We start from the raw sequence: 14,947 nt of genomic DNA, 5'->3' as shown, positions 1-14,947 counted from the left end.
CAGGAAAATTCTAAATGTTGAGAATGCATTTGGTTTCTGTCACAGCTATTAAGACATGTTTAGAACTTAATGGCAAATTTATTTGAAACATTCCAAACTGTTTTCAAATGGTCTTTTATATATAATTTTAAAACTTCAAGATGCTAATGAGCTAACAAAGAGCTCTTGAAAAGTACGGCAATTCCCCATAGACTGCATTTGGCTGATGACATGCACAAATCCAATGGCCTTCTCAACCTCTCGGAGTCTCCTGGGCATCCTGACAGCGCAGGAAACTCACTTTGAGACGGTCAACAACAAGATCACAAGCTCTTAAACAATGATTTACTAATACAAACAAACATGTAAAAAGCCTATATGAATGCCATATAAAATTATAGTTCCAATAAACAGTTACAGTAATGAAGGCCAGTGTTATTAGAAGGTCACAGAAAAATATATATTTAAATGAAGGTGAATGCATCTGGAATTTTGACATATTGAACAACACAAGAGAGCTGAGTGACCTTGACTTTACTTAGTAGCTAACATTTAATGTTTACATGTTTTGAGACTAAATTGACAGTTTGAAGCCGGTCAAAGGATTATGTAGAAACATACTCCCAACAAATGTCTAAAATGTCTTTAAATGTTTACATGACATTGCATGAGGAGGAATATTGATTGTGTGAGCATGTGACTCTGGATAAATAATCACCCCATAATAAGAGGGTAAAAGTTCAAACCCAGACTAGGAAAGACACCTAAATACAAGGGTTGATGCTCCAATAGTAACCAAAATGTTTTTAGACTCCAACTGCCACTGGATGGCAGCGATGTTCTATTTTTTTCAATGACTGTTCCCCTATTTGGTGAGATCAGAGCTGGGGTTTGGTAAATATACATAAACTGCTTGTCTTTGTAACATTCTAAATTGATTTAAATATATGGAAGATTTTACAGCTCATCAAAGTGTGTTCCAATAGAGATACATTGAAAAGCTTTTGTAAGTCACCCCAAGAATGCATTTGTATTTTAAGATCTAGATAAAGCAAGTTTGGCACTAATGTTAAATCCTGCTAAATCTACAGAATATACATGATTGAGAAAAAAAAGAAAAATACCATATATACTGTAACCCTGGATGCATGTCAGTTGATCCATGATCGTTCCAATGAGAGGTTTATTATACAGTATAAATGACTACATAACAGAGCATCTGGATAAAGCGTTCTGGTAAAGAAGCTTACTATTTTATGTATACACTTAATACTTCATCTTCCATGAAAGATCCGCATTATATCATACTACAATGCATCTCACCGGAATATGTTTCTATTCTGTGACGTCAAAATCTACATCGCAGGAACACTTATTGTGACTCATATAACTTATTGTATGACACCCATTCTAAAAAGAAAATGAAAGATTAAAAAGAAGTTGTTGATAAATGTTGGTGTTTACATTTATTTGCATAAATACAGTACCTATGTACACAAGGTAACCATATTGTCACCATATCGTCATTATGTAGGGCAAGAACAAATTTTAACAAACACAAACAATCACAGTTTAGCACACACCATGTATGTAAAAAACAAAAGTTTAATAAAGAATGAGCAGAAGAGAGGTTTTCTAGTCATCTGCAGGACTCACAGACTCGGAGCGCTGCTTCTTCAGTTTGTCTGCGTAAAACCTAAACGTCTCCTGAGGAACAGAAAACAAACGGCACTTTTCATATATAATAAGTCAATTTAAGTTAAGCAAAACTAGCCAACATTTACAATTGTACTTTGAGTGTGTGCAGTGTTGTTTTTTGTCAGAATCTGTGTGTAGTAATGTATTCTGCCCTCTGGTGCAAATAAATAACAACCACATGGTCCAAACAATCCTCCTTTCTCGTTTCATCTTGCAAACCAGATTAATTCACAAATAACATGCATTTACTCTTTCCCCCCTCCTAAAGTCATCCTAATTAAACACCACAAGCACTTGTAAACAGCAAAGCCTCTCCCTATTTTTGGAAGGTGAGTGCTTTTAGAAGATTACCATTTCTCAAACAATGTATATTCCCTTATTAATGGGGTAATTAAAGTTAATAAATAGCAGCTTCTGCGTACGAGAAATGAGGCCAGATGTGAACAGCACCTCAAATCTCTCCTTATCGCCTCTCTCAAGAGACTCTTTGTACTCTGGTATTAGCGGAGAAAATGTGGGACCGATGGAACGACGGAAGGAGCGGGGTTGAATGGAATGGGATGGAGTGCTACCTGAGATTACTTTGTGAAAACTTAAAAGGTGCACAGAGAGCTTAGTGAAGGGTTTGCAGATGGTTGGCAGCCCCCTGTAACACTGTTTAAAAACATGGTAGTGCTGTTCTGACAGGTAGTAAATAATACACACTGTGAGATGTGGACTGCGATGGCTTTTATGGTACTGTTAGAGTAGAGGGTATATCAGGTACGGAACATGAAATTGAAGTGAATCTGGTTCTAATAAATCAGTGTTTTAAAAAAATAAGACACATGATGTAAGATTAATAAATGGAGAAGCTTGCATAAATTATTTGGGCATGAAGTTTCCTTTAGACAATTTCCATGGTTCTTCCCTGTCTCGTGATTTGAAAGAGAGTATTAAGAATGTTTTAATGGCATCTCGGATTTAAAATTTAGTAGCAAAAAACAATGTTAGAGTTGAGAAGTTCAATTTATTTCCATAAATCAGTTCAAACTGTTGGTTTTAACATTTGGATTTAATGATTTGTTTTAGTAATCACTTAAAAAATGAATATTTAGGCAAATACTGTTTACTTTATACAAAAATAATAACGCAGGTAATTCAAAAACATTACATTATTGTGGCAGATGAAGCAAGTATTGGTTAGACCAAGGGCCACAAGAGCGCTAGGGGGTCCAGAAAAAAAAAAAAAAAAAAAAAAAGAAAAAAAGAAATACATTGTAAAATTTAAATTTGTTTTAATTATTTACAGTTTCCTTCTGAAATCATGATCAGGATTAAACCACAAAAAATACAAATCTACATTTAATTTATTATGAAAATTTGTAACAAATAATGGTTGTACCTCAATATTCTCTTTGAAGCTGCTTTGAAACAATAATAAACTGAAAAGTTTTTCTTCAGGTTCTAACATATTATATTACAATAATAGAAAAAAGATGACATTTTACATTCTTAGAAGTATTTACTTTCCAAATAAGATTTGAATAATTTTGCTTTATAATAATTTTGTCTTTATACTATATAATGGAGTAATAAAATGTAGGCAATAAAAAGATGACGCGCTTCTTCAATGTGTGGAATGTTGGACACCTCATGCACTCAGAACTCATGAAAACAAAACCTTGAATGTTGAATGTTTTAACAACAACCCATGTTGTGTGAATATGGGCATTATTTAAGATACAAGCATTGAACTGAGGTTGGCTAACAGGCTAAAGTTAGCGGCAACACAATACAAGTGTCTGAAATGTCCGTCTTCTGTTTAATGGTGAATGCTTTATTGTAATACAATTTTTTTATTAACATATAATTGCTCTGAATTAGTTCTTAAATAAATAAATTTTAATCTACTCTGCAACAAAAGCAGTTTAATTTAAATGATGGTTCCTCAAAAAAAAAAAAAAATTCTCTTTAAAAATGACAAATGCATGTTCATGATATTTGTTAAAATCATCATTGTGCTTGTAGGTAATATGAAGGGGATGATTACCGGAGGCTCTTTGAAGGGAACTGTTTCTCCGGCTTCTCTGTAAAGTAACGCCAGTCTCTTCAGCGTTAACTCATCTGCCTTTACCCCCTCAGCCTGCATCTGCTCATACAATGCTTTCGCTGACCCCAGGTCCTTATCCAAACCTAGAGCGAAAGTAGTGAGGGAGAAAAACAGAGCTCTGTTCAACATGTAATATTTCGTTCTGCACTTATCCTGACCATTGTGCAGGTGACACAGGCCTCATGAAATAGTGATGCTTTAGAGTTCTTTAAGTAATGAAACGTGTCAAAGTTTTCATGGTAGGCTTTTATTAGCAAACATGCCTCCTGTGTATCAGTGAATGCGTCCAGCTTTTTGCATTATTAATTGGCCTGCTATTAACTGACTACTTGCGTTAAACAGAGAGGCGACTTGGACAGACCAGTGAAATGAGCACACCTTTCATACCATCGTCCACTAGATGAAGCATGCAGCTTTTAACGTTGATCATGCTTAAATAGAACACATTAAATATACTGAACTAGAACCTTGTACTCCTGGCAAACTCACATGAACACAACTCAAATGTTCCCTTACAAGAACGTAAGTGGATGATGGTATTAGGGGATTCATAGAAGTGCTATATATTCCACGGTTCATGAATTTAAAGGAATGTTCTGGGTTCAATGCAACCTCAAATCAACAGCATTTATGGCATAATGCAAATTACCACAAAAATTATTCTGACTCACCCCTCGTATAGAAACAAACAAAAACAGAGCAGTTACAGTAAGGCAGTGGAAGTGAATGGGGTCAGTCCATAAACATGAAAATACACATCGTTTCACAAGTATAGCCAGAAGACACAAACAGGATGTGTTTACATGATTTAAGTGTGATAAAAATGAGTACAAAACATATCCGTGCAATCCTTTATCCAATACTGGGGTTACAGGTTTTTACAAGTAAGCAATGTTATCACATTAATAATTATGGAACAATCTTTACTGTTTACGTCTTGTAGATACACTTTTGAAACCGTGTGTATTTTAATGTTTATGGACTCTCCCAATTCACCATTGTAAGTGCCTCACTGTAATTGTGATTTCGGCTGTTAAGAGTCAAAATTATTATGCTACAAATTCAGTTAAATGAGCTTAACTTGTATTGGACCTGGAACATAAATTTTTTCCCCCACCCATTTTCTCCCCAATTTGGAACGCCCAATTCCCAATGTGCTCTAAATCCTCATGGTGGCGTTGTGACTCGCCTCAATCTAGGTGGTGGAGGACAAATCTCAGTTGCCTCCGTGTCTGAGACGGTCAATCCACAGATCTTATCATGTGGCTTGTTGAGCGCGTGATTGCAGAGACATAACATTTGTGGAGGCTTCACACTATTCTTCGTGGCATCCACGCACAACTCACCACACGCCCCATTGAGACAGAACCACTAATCGTGACCACAAGGTTACCCAATGTGACTCTACCCACCCTAGCAAATGGCCCAATGTGGTTGCTTAGGAGACCTAGCTGGAGTCACTCCGCACACTCTGGATTCAATTTCAAATAACTAATTACCTTTCCAGTTGTTTGTGATGAAAGGATAAAGATTTTTTTTTAAATCATTCAAATTCAGACTGGTCTCTAATGCATCATTAACATAAATTTATGAATCAGTTTGACTGATTAATTGAAAAGAACTGATTTACTCACAAAATGGTTATCACTATGGCTTGTGAGCACGTCATATTCTGCACAAGAACAATATCTAGCCGATACAATAGTTTAGAAGAGTATTACATTTACATATTTGGCAGATGCTTTTATCCAAAGCGACTTAGTGCACTTACTACAGGGACAATCCCCCGGAGCAACCTGGAGTTAAGTGCCTTGCTCAAGGACACAATGGTGGTGGCTGTGGGGATCGAACCAGCAACCTTCTGTTTAACAGTTATGTGCTTTAGCCCACTACAACACCACTACTACTCCATTACACTCCAGCATTACTAGAAATATTTTTATTTCCATCCCATAGAATGGTGCAAACAGAGGTCTTACCATAGCATTTGAACAGATATGAATAAATTGCTTCCTTTTCTGCAAAGTCAGGGACCAACTCTGCCAGAGTCCTGATTATAGCAGCCTGCACAGGAAAGAAAAGAATATACATTTACAGTATTCACATGCTGTGACAATTGTTGTGACACTATATTCAGCATTTTTGTGGAACAGTCTTAATGAAAGTTCAAAAGCATGAAAAGCAGAACAAACTAAGCTGATGAGGTGAAAAGTGACAGGTTTGTTTACCTTTCCCGGCTGCTGCGATGCTCGTAACATGTATGCAAACATGACATCCTTCTGCTCGGCAACAGCTGCACAGCGCTATAGCAATTGAAAGAGGACAAGAGACCATAAAACAAAACATTTACTGCAGGGTCAGGCACAGACATTTTGAGGGGCAGTTGCTCAAACTGAGAAAAAGGCGTATTGTTAATAATTAGGCTTCATTCTAATATTACTACTGTTGTTGCTGTTATAACTTGTGTTCCATTTAAAGATTCCCTTGTCTACCTTACTCCTTATCAAACATTTAGTATTATATCCCTTTACAGTAAGTCAGTAAAATCCTCTCACCAGTGTACCTGACTCATGATGCTCACAACACTTTTACTCAGTCACTCCAATGCATGTATAATAATGTATACAACTTCCCATTCTTTTTTTTTTTTATCTGTAAACTATTATTAATATTAGTTTTACTTAAAATATGCTTTACTTGCGAACACAAAGTTATACATTACTTCCCATGGCAAATGATTTTGAGGAAAAAATACTTTAATGGCGACACATTTTACATTACATTTATATATTTAGCAGATGCTTTTATCCAAAGCGACAAACAGTGCACTTATTAAAGGGACAATCCCCCTGAAGCAACCTGGAGTTCAGTGTCTTGCTCAAGGACACCGTGTTGTGGCTGTGGGGATTGAACCAACAACCTTCTGATTACCAGTTATGTTCTTTAGCCCCCTACGTTTTGAATCCAGCTTTGAAAAGAAACACTCCTTTTAGCAGCCTCCCTCCGCTCTTTTTCTGTCTCATCATCTTTTTTGTGTGAACGTGTGCTATTATAAATATATACAATATGCACAGCATAATGTGATGCCTCATATGCAGACCTGGTGTTATTTAACATTGTGCAGTTACATTTCCAGGTTACTTGATTGTTATCAATTTTATAAACTGTATAGGACTGACATATATATATATATATATATTTATGTATACTTTAATACACTGTAAATCGTAGAACACAGCTTGCTTCTATATGGTTCAGCAACAGTTTAAGGGCTCACTTTATTATATATATATATATTATAACTTTATGATTTAGCTGTGCAGCAATAGTAATTGGACAGACTACATTCAAGTTTAAATACCAACAAAATGGAAAGTATTGTTATTTTTAGTAACATACGGTAGCTCTGCGATCATTCACCTAATGAACTAATGCACGTCTTTAACGCATTTAAGCCCACTCAAGCAATGTCAATATTAATGAATGCCCACTCAAGCATGGTCGATATGAATTAATGCACATTTTTGATGGTTTTGAATCCGCTCAAGTGTCAAGCGCCACTCCCCATGTCGCCCCTGATCCGCTGCCTTGCAAAACAAGAAATGAGGCGGGACAGTCGAAGATGGTCATGTAGCGCACGTTTACCTACACACAAAAAAAAAAAAAATCACGCAGAGAGTGTTTTACTATTCATTATGTCTTAATCGCTTTGATTCTGTAGATTAAAAGCGTCTGCAAAGTGAATATTTGCTTTCATTTCTCCAGAGGGGCAGCTCAGCCCAGGAGGGCAAAGGGGCAGTGGCTTGGGCCACCTAGCCCCTCCCCTGTGCACGCCCCTGATTTACTGCATAACATAAAGGTAAAGTTTGTTGACAAAACAATAATAAAGCATAACCCTTGATATAAAAACCATTACTTGTGTTTCCTGTAACACACCAAAAAGTTTAAATTCAAAGGTGAGCATATGTAGGTGTGTGTAACAGCCTGATAGGAGTGTGTCTGTGCATATTCGATGCGTTTCTGAATGTATCCATCTTCCATTACATCCTTTAGCACTCAGCACTCCATCGTTGAGGGTTAATTATACAGATAAGGAAGTCAGGCAAATAACCACTTATTTCTTTATAAAAATTAAAATGAACAGTGTCTGCCCAATTTAAAGTACAATTATCTACACTTAGCCATATAAAGGCTTTGAACAGAATCCACATGATCATGAGCTTTCAAGCACCAGTGTGTAATTTTCACACTCTTTAAACAAGACAATATACTGTCTGCAAGTAAATGAAGGCAGGGAGAATTTTGTAGGTTAAACTGTGCAATAGAAACATAAATAGTAGGTCTTGCAAGACTGAAGAACCTGAAGCAGCTTTGTGTGAAGTGAGAGGTTAGCATATGTAAAAGAAACCAACATTTTTATTGTCAAGCAACCTTTGACACTAAACCGAATAATGATGATTACCAAAGAAAATTATTTTAATTTCTCCCTCAACAATTTTTTTAAAGCAAATATTGTGGTTACATAAAGACGTCAACTGGGCCTGTGTTCCAGAGGGTTTAAAAGCTGAAATGTCAGTCATAGGGGGATGAACTTATTTGTCCCTGATGTTCCTGGATTTCTCCATAATATAAAAAGTAGGGCCATCAATCTATTACAATTTTTAATTGCATGAATTACATTATGATTAATCTAATTAATCACATACATACTTATTTGCTTAGAAAGGCTCCCAAATAAAGATAATTCATATAATGCATAATAATTAAAATATTGATACATGTATTATAAAGGACCCATTTATAAAAGATTGAATATAAGTTTGAAATAAATTGCATTATTTTGGCAGATGAATAAAGCATTGTGTAGATAATACAAAAAGTGTCTGAAGAACTCAATAATTGTATAATTCTCATATCATTGAACAAGCTACTGGCTATGGATGTAACCATGGTTCTGTGAATTCCAGATGACAGCCAAACATGGTGCTATAGTAGTGGATAATTGCTGCATCAGTCAGACAGGTTGAAAACATATACCAACGAAGTCACGTAGTGACTTAAGCCAAACTGAGGGAAATTCAAGACACTGCAGCTTGGCACAAAGCCTCTCACATCTTCCGAGTGACAAGGAACATCGACAGTATTCAGGAAGTCACAGAACCAAGGTTACATCCGTAACCAGCGTTCTGTTTCATTCGTCATGAACACCAGAGACAATGCTATAGTAGTGGATGACCAATGCTAACAAAGTCACGAGAAATGAACATTGACATTGTAAAATCTTGTGAAGGTACAGAGAGAGGACCAGATGGCTGTAGCACAGATGTCAATAAGTGAGCCCTCGAAGAGAAATCAGCCCTGGTGGAATGGCAAGTGACTGCCCCAGGCAAGGGTTTTTGGGCCTTCTTATATGCAATGGCAATAACCTCAACAATCCAGCATGACAGCCTCTGTTTGGATAGAGGAGCACCCTTTTTAACATAAAAAAAAAAAAAAAAAAAAAAATCCAATCAGATTTTCTTAACTATGCAGTAGATATAACACCTCTACGTATCACCACAAAGCTAACATAGGACACAAGTACAGAAAATGTCTTTCAATATCGAACTCAACAGCTGGTGGCTGGAAAGAACACCGCTCAATGGACTGATTAATAAACTGCTGCAGGAGCACCTTGGGAGGAAAGTCAGGTTGGGCCAGAGGGTGACAGCAGTGCCCTGGTGGTAGAATCGTATTAGAATCCCAGATTTTCCAAAGATCATAGATTTTGAAGCGAATTTTCATGACCATACATTTACAAAACATCTATGTACACATGTCATTTAAGAAAAATCCATGTCAAAATTTACCACAGCATATCTTACACTAAAATGAATGACAACTGACAAGCTATGTGGTATACTATAAACAGGGACGGATTACCGACCGGATTACCCGGGGGTTCCCTGTGCTTTAAGGCAGCGCAATCTAGTTTGGTCACCTCCTCGCGTTCTGTATTGGGGTCTGCAAAACAGTTTTCACAGTACCAAATTTTCATGCGAACTGTGCTCTGTTTCGGACTAAACTGCCAGTGTGAAAGCCCCTGCTTTTGCTCTGGTACACTGATGCGACTTTTTACAGAAAGATCAAGGGACATCAGTGACAACCAGCGTAGGTCTTCTCTCATGTTTTCCATTAAAAACAGGAGAATGTATGTGATACTGAGACTTTTAATTATTGCTCATCACTGCATGGTGCTACACCTATTGATTGAATTAAACTTTTTATATATAATACAATTTTAAACAGACATGGTTAGTAAGTGAATTTAAAAATCACATCATTGGAATACATATAATGTTCATGTGCCAATAATTTAAAGTATATAACTTAAAATTGCATTTCAGCTTTTACTTTCATTGTATTTAATGCCTTTTTGTAAATGCATGCTTTAACATGAATTTAAAAAAAAATGCATTTTGAAAAATAAATAAATATATCTCTTTAAATGAATATTAATTATAAAATTGTTTTTGTTTTATTAATTGCAGAGACGTTTGCTTGGAAACAGCCCAACATCTAACCTCTACCCAGCTGAATTTAAAAGCCATGGGGCCTGTGAGGCTTTTAAAAGGCCTTTATAACAATCAAGAGTAATTAATACTGCAAACAGGCATTGAGCTCCACTCCTGAGAGTTACTCTCTGATGCTGATTGACAATCAGTTTTTAATTGACGATCACAACCAAACTGAACATGTTGATCTAACAGGGCTTTCACACAGGAAATGTACTTCGGCTAGACGGAGTGCAACAGAAAGAAATAAAGCTCAGGGGTCTTGGTACATGTTTTCCAATGTCTTAAAAAAAAAAAAAAAAAAAAAAAAGGGAAAGAAAATAACCATGAGATTGTATGTACACATGCGTCAGGTAGATGTCTTTGGCCGTTACACTAACAAAAATAAGATAAAATAGTGCAGAAACTCAAGAACACATACTGCATGTATTTCCAATGGGTTTTAGAAAAAAAAGTTTACAAAAGTAGCTAGAAAGTTGCTAAATAAGGACTACAATTACCACAAGGATGTGAGAATTATGGGTTTAACAAATCACAACAGTTGTAGTCCTTATGCAGCAACTTGGTATAAAAATGTAATTTGACAAACAACTATGTCATTTATGTTGTAAAACAGAATGTGAAAGTCTCAAGTAGACTTCAAGCAATGATTTTCAGACATAATTTTTTTTTAGCTCAACTGGCTGAGCATAGCACCAACACCAAAGTTGTAGGTTTGATTCCCAGGGAACAAACAACCTGATAAAAGTACAGCTTGAATGTGTTGCAAGTTGATTTGATTAAAAGCGAAAAAACTTTTTTTTCTTTGAAATACCTGTGAAGGTATGGTTAATTAGATTTCCAGGTCAACCTCCAAACTGATGTCATGACTGAACAGCTCTATACCAACTTTACCAAAATTACATTGAGCAGTCTAGCAAGGTCACAGAGTACTTGGTCTAGCACATCTTGGTTAATGCCTGAACAATGTTACCTGCAAGAGGAACTTGGCCTCCTCTGCCCTGCCTGTGTCCAAGTACATCAGGAAGAGGTCTGTAGCAGCTCTGTAGGAGGCAAAGTGATTGCAGAGCCTTTCCGCCATGGCACTCACTAAATGTTGCAAGAGATGTCAATCAATCAAGTGCTTACACATTCATTACTATGTTATAACACATCAGTGGGCACCATGTTTCTACGATCCACAAACTTGAAACAAGGGCTTTAAGTCTGAATTGTGGTGTTTGGGGCCTCACATTTATCCAGCGCAGCATCATTGTTGGCATCAAGAACTTTGCGGAAGACAAAGGAAATACTGGGGTTCTGATTCTCTGTGTTCTGGGTGTAAACAGACTCCAACACCTCCAACGCACTGTCAAATTCCCCACTGAGAGGGGCAGAAAAAAATTTATTAGAAAGAGGACAAGAACTTTTTCATGTAAACACCTGTAAAAGTTTTCAGTTTTCCAATTAGTAGTGTTTGCAACAGTAAGTAATACTATTATTATTGCTCAAAATTCTAGCTGGGATTTAAACAAACCCTAAAAATTAAACTTTGGCATGCAAATCATGCTGCACGTTTGTGCTTTGGACATGTATGATAAACTCAAATTGTGTTGCTTGTTAAAGAGAGGTGTACGATCACTTTTCTAGACAATCATTGGTCTCATTTTTGCCTGGCGAAATGGTAGAATGTCCTTGTGACAAGGAGGGCCGGGCTGTGAGAGTGCACGGCCAGCTGAATGACCTAATCAGCTGGCAGGCGGATAAAGACAAGCCAGGGATGCCAGTTTGAGAAAGGGAGAGAGACACACATGGCCATTGTGTGTGTGCGTCTATGTGTTTTATGTAATGATCCAGTTCTTTGATGTCATTAAAAGATATGTTGACTGTTCTGCTGGTTCCCGCCGCCTCCTTGCACATCCTTACTTGTTACGCTGGTGCTGAAGCCCGGGGAGGAGTAGGGATGCGCTGTCGTGGAGTCCACCAGGGGAGGAGCGGCATTCGTCCACCAGAAGGCGGAGAAATGGCTGAGGACCAGGGTTCGGGGGCTGGCGAGCGATTATTTCTCTCTCTGTCTCTACCCCTCGCTCTTTACCTCTCCCAGGGCTCCAGAGAGTCGGGGAAGGCCAACCGGCAGAAGGATGGCTGGAAAGGCAACACCTCTCCTCCAGGAAGAGAGGGGAGTACGTCATGCCGGATGTTTCCCCCGGCCTGAATCGTGTGACGAGCTGGGGATGCCAGTTCGAGAGAATGACACGCAGCCACTGTGTGTTTGCGTCTATGTGTGCTTTTTGAAGCTTGGAAGCAACCAACTTATTGTAACGCATGGAACATAGTGAGCAGTATGTTTTTCAAACACCCCCACCCCAACAAAGTCATACATGTTTGGAACAACATAAGTGTGAATAGATGACATTTGTGGGTGAACAATCACTTCAAGTTTATTTTTCTTTGATGCAAAAATGACTTTTGCATTTTAAAGTGTAATGAAAGGCAGGCTGGACAAAATCAAGTCATATGAAAAGAGAACAGCAACAAATGAGCTGCAGTCACATATCCACTTACTCATTTCTGCTTCTTTTCCATTCTGGCCTTTATTTACAAGAACATTAAATGCATAAAACTTTTATCGTCGCATTAATATTCCTGGCCAAGCGTGCCCTAGCCACAGATTGTCAGTCCCTGCCATTCCCAAAGTTCTGAAAAAGCGTAGGACAGTGGAAGGGCAAAGCATTCCTCATGGCTGGGTGAGCAGCTTACCCAATCGCGCAGTTTCGTCCTGTCGTGCTGAACTCTGACCCCCGGGCGGACCTAAACGACAGTGACACGCGTGCTGTGTGCGGCTGAGCCAAACTGACTGGTTAAGAGGCGAGACGGGGGCTCCGGAAGCCAGGCACCACATTAGTGCAGCCCATGTTGAATTATTCACACTACAGTCATAGCCATCACAGCAGTTCTAAGCCTTTATTAATAATGGGAAAAGAGGTGGAGGAAAGGTGTGATGAAAGAAAGGAGAAAGAAGAAATAGGTGTGTTAGAATTGGCCAGATAGAACGGGTGGCTGAAACGGGCCCTGGGCTTCGATACATTTTGCCGTTGCTTATTGGAATCATAACGTCAACCAATTACTGTCATACGGCTTATGATTGGCTGATATATTTTGTACTTCGGTGGCTAAAACAAGGATCGAGTTTGGAAAGGCGACAGATGCATCTGTTGTTATGCAACTCTAGTATATTTAAATGGTTTAAGGACTCAAGTCAAAGGCATATTCCTTTTTTTAAATGTAATATTGTTTAATATAATGTTTAATATTTAAAAATTTGACCAGAGTCACATTTGCACATAGTTGCAAAAAAAAAAATATATTTTCAACTATATTTTGTGTTTACTGTAGTCATGTTTTATGCTGCCATTTTTGCAAGCTTTCAGCCAGGAGATTTTAATCTCAAAAGACTAACCTGGTAAAATGGAAGATAAATAAAATGCCAGAAAACAAACATTCGATGACACCAATTTTTATATCAACTCAAAAGATTAAAGGTCTCATTCCATGGTATTTAAAGAAACGAGGCTGGTTCATAGTTCATGTTAATTCTATTCATGACTTTGTTTTTAATATAACCAACAGAAGTTTGAGTGAGAAGGATATAATCTCTGCCGCCAGGCAGTCTGCTAGAGCTCCCTTTGTTAAAAAGACTGAGGATGTAGTTCAGAGTTTCAGAGATAACAATACAACTTTAATCAAGTTTTTGTCATAGTCAATAATAGTCTTGACCTCCATGTCAACTTCATCCCTCCAGCTGTGTAGGTGTGTAGTACCGTTTTTGTTTAGAGATGTACACGTTCATTTAATTTGTTTAAAAAAGTACAACCAGTTTAAAATGTCTGAACAGTGACCACTCATTGCAATATGGTGATCCTTGCTCTGAATAAATAGCTAAGCAGGTTTTTCAAAATAAGTTGATCTCTGAAAGTACCTATTGATCCGTTTCAGTGAAATCACTTTACCCCACAGCCGCTATATATATATATATATATATATATATATGATATGGATACACTATATATATATATATCATATGATATATATCATAAATGGCTTTTGGCCCATGCCCAGTCCCAGGAAATGTTCATACAGGTCTGAAGACAGCACAAATATTGGCAAATTGAACTTTCGCAGACATTTAGATACATTTATCCACGATTCATCTCCATACGCCGGTGAGTCTGATGAGGGACCGGCGAGTACACACAAAACGTCTGCGATGATCTCGTCTGAGTGAATGTAGGAACTGCTTTTAAATCCTGAAGAAGGTTTCTGTAGCATCTCACAGTGCAACACATTGAATGCACATGCAATATCGGTCAAAAACATGAAACGGGTCAATATAGTAGATTTTTAAACTTTCTAAAAAAAAAAATGAGAGTAATTCTCATCCTTTTCTGCTCCCTAGATTTGGTTTGGTCTCTTTGTCAATGGACAAAACATTTTCACTCGTTTTACCACATGCCAGACATAAATCCTATGTCAGATCACTTAGAAAAGTAACAGCTATCCTGTCCTCAACAAGCAACATGATTGATCACATTCATCTTTGTAGCACAAATAGTGTGGGACAAACTATGTGCCATAGTTTATTTCT

The 14,947-nt window shown here is 37.5% G+C and overlaps 1 protein-coding gene across 1 annotated transcript in view; it reads right to left on the bottom strand.

Annotated features, from left to right (window-relative positions):
* Positions 1-120: 120 nt before the first annotated feature.
* lrpprc (leucine-rich pentatricopeptide repeat containing) overlaps positions 121-14,947 on the bottom strand; it is a 77,886-nt gene continuing 63,059 nt past the window's right edge. Inside the window, exons 33-38 of the mRNA XM_052089939.1 lie at positions 11,556-11,686; positions 11,297-11,412; positions 5,998-6,072; positions 5,749-5,833; positions 3,710-3,852; positions 121-1,686 (exon numbers count right to left, since the gene is read on the bottom strand). Coding sequence (XP_051945899.1) covers positions 1,615-1,686; positions 3,710-3,852; positions 5,749-5,833; positions 5,998-6,072; positions 11,297-11,412; positions 11,556-11,686 — 622 coding nt within the window. The 3' untranslated portion in view covers positions 121-1,614. The remainder of the gene's footprint in view (positions 1,687-3,709; positions 3,853-5,748; positions 5,834-5,997; positions 6,073-11,296; positions 11,413-11,555; positions 11,687-14,947) is intronic.

This window comes from Xyrauchen texanus, chromosome 24, assembly GCF_025860055.1.
Source record: "Xyrauchen texanus isolate HMW12.3.18 chromosome 24, RBS_HiC_50CHRs, whole genome shotgun sequence".
Taxonomy (NCBI): Eukaryota; Metazoa; Chordata; class Actinopteri; order Cypriniformes; family Catostomidae; genus Xyrauchen; species Xyrauchen texanus.
This window is presented reverse-complemented; position numbering and strand designations above follow the sequence as displayed.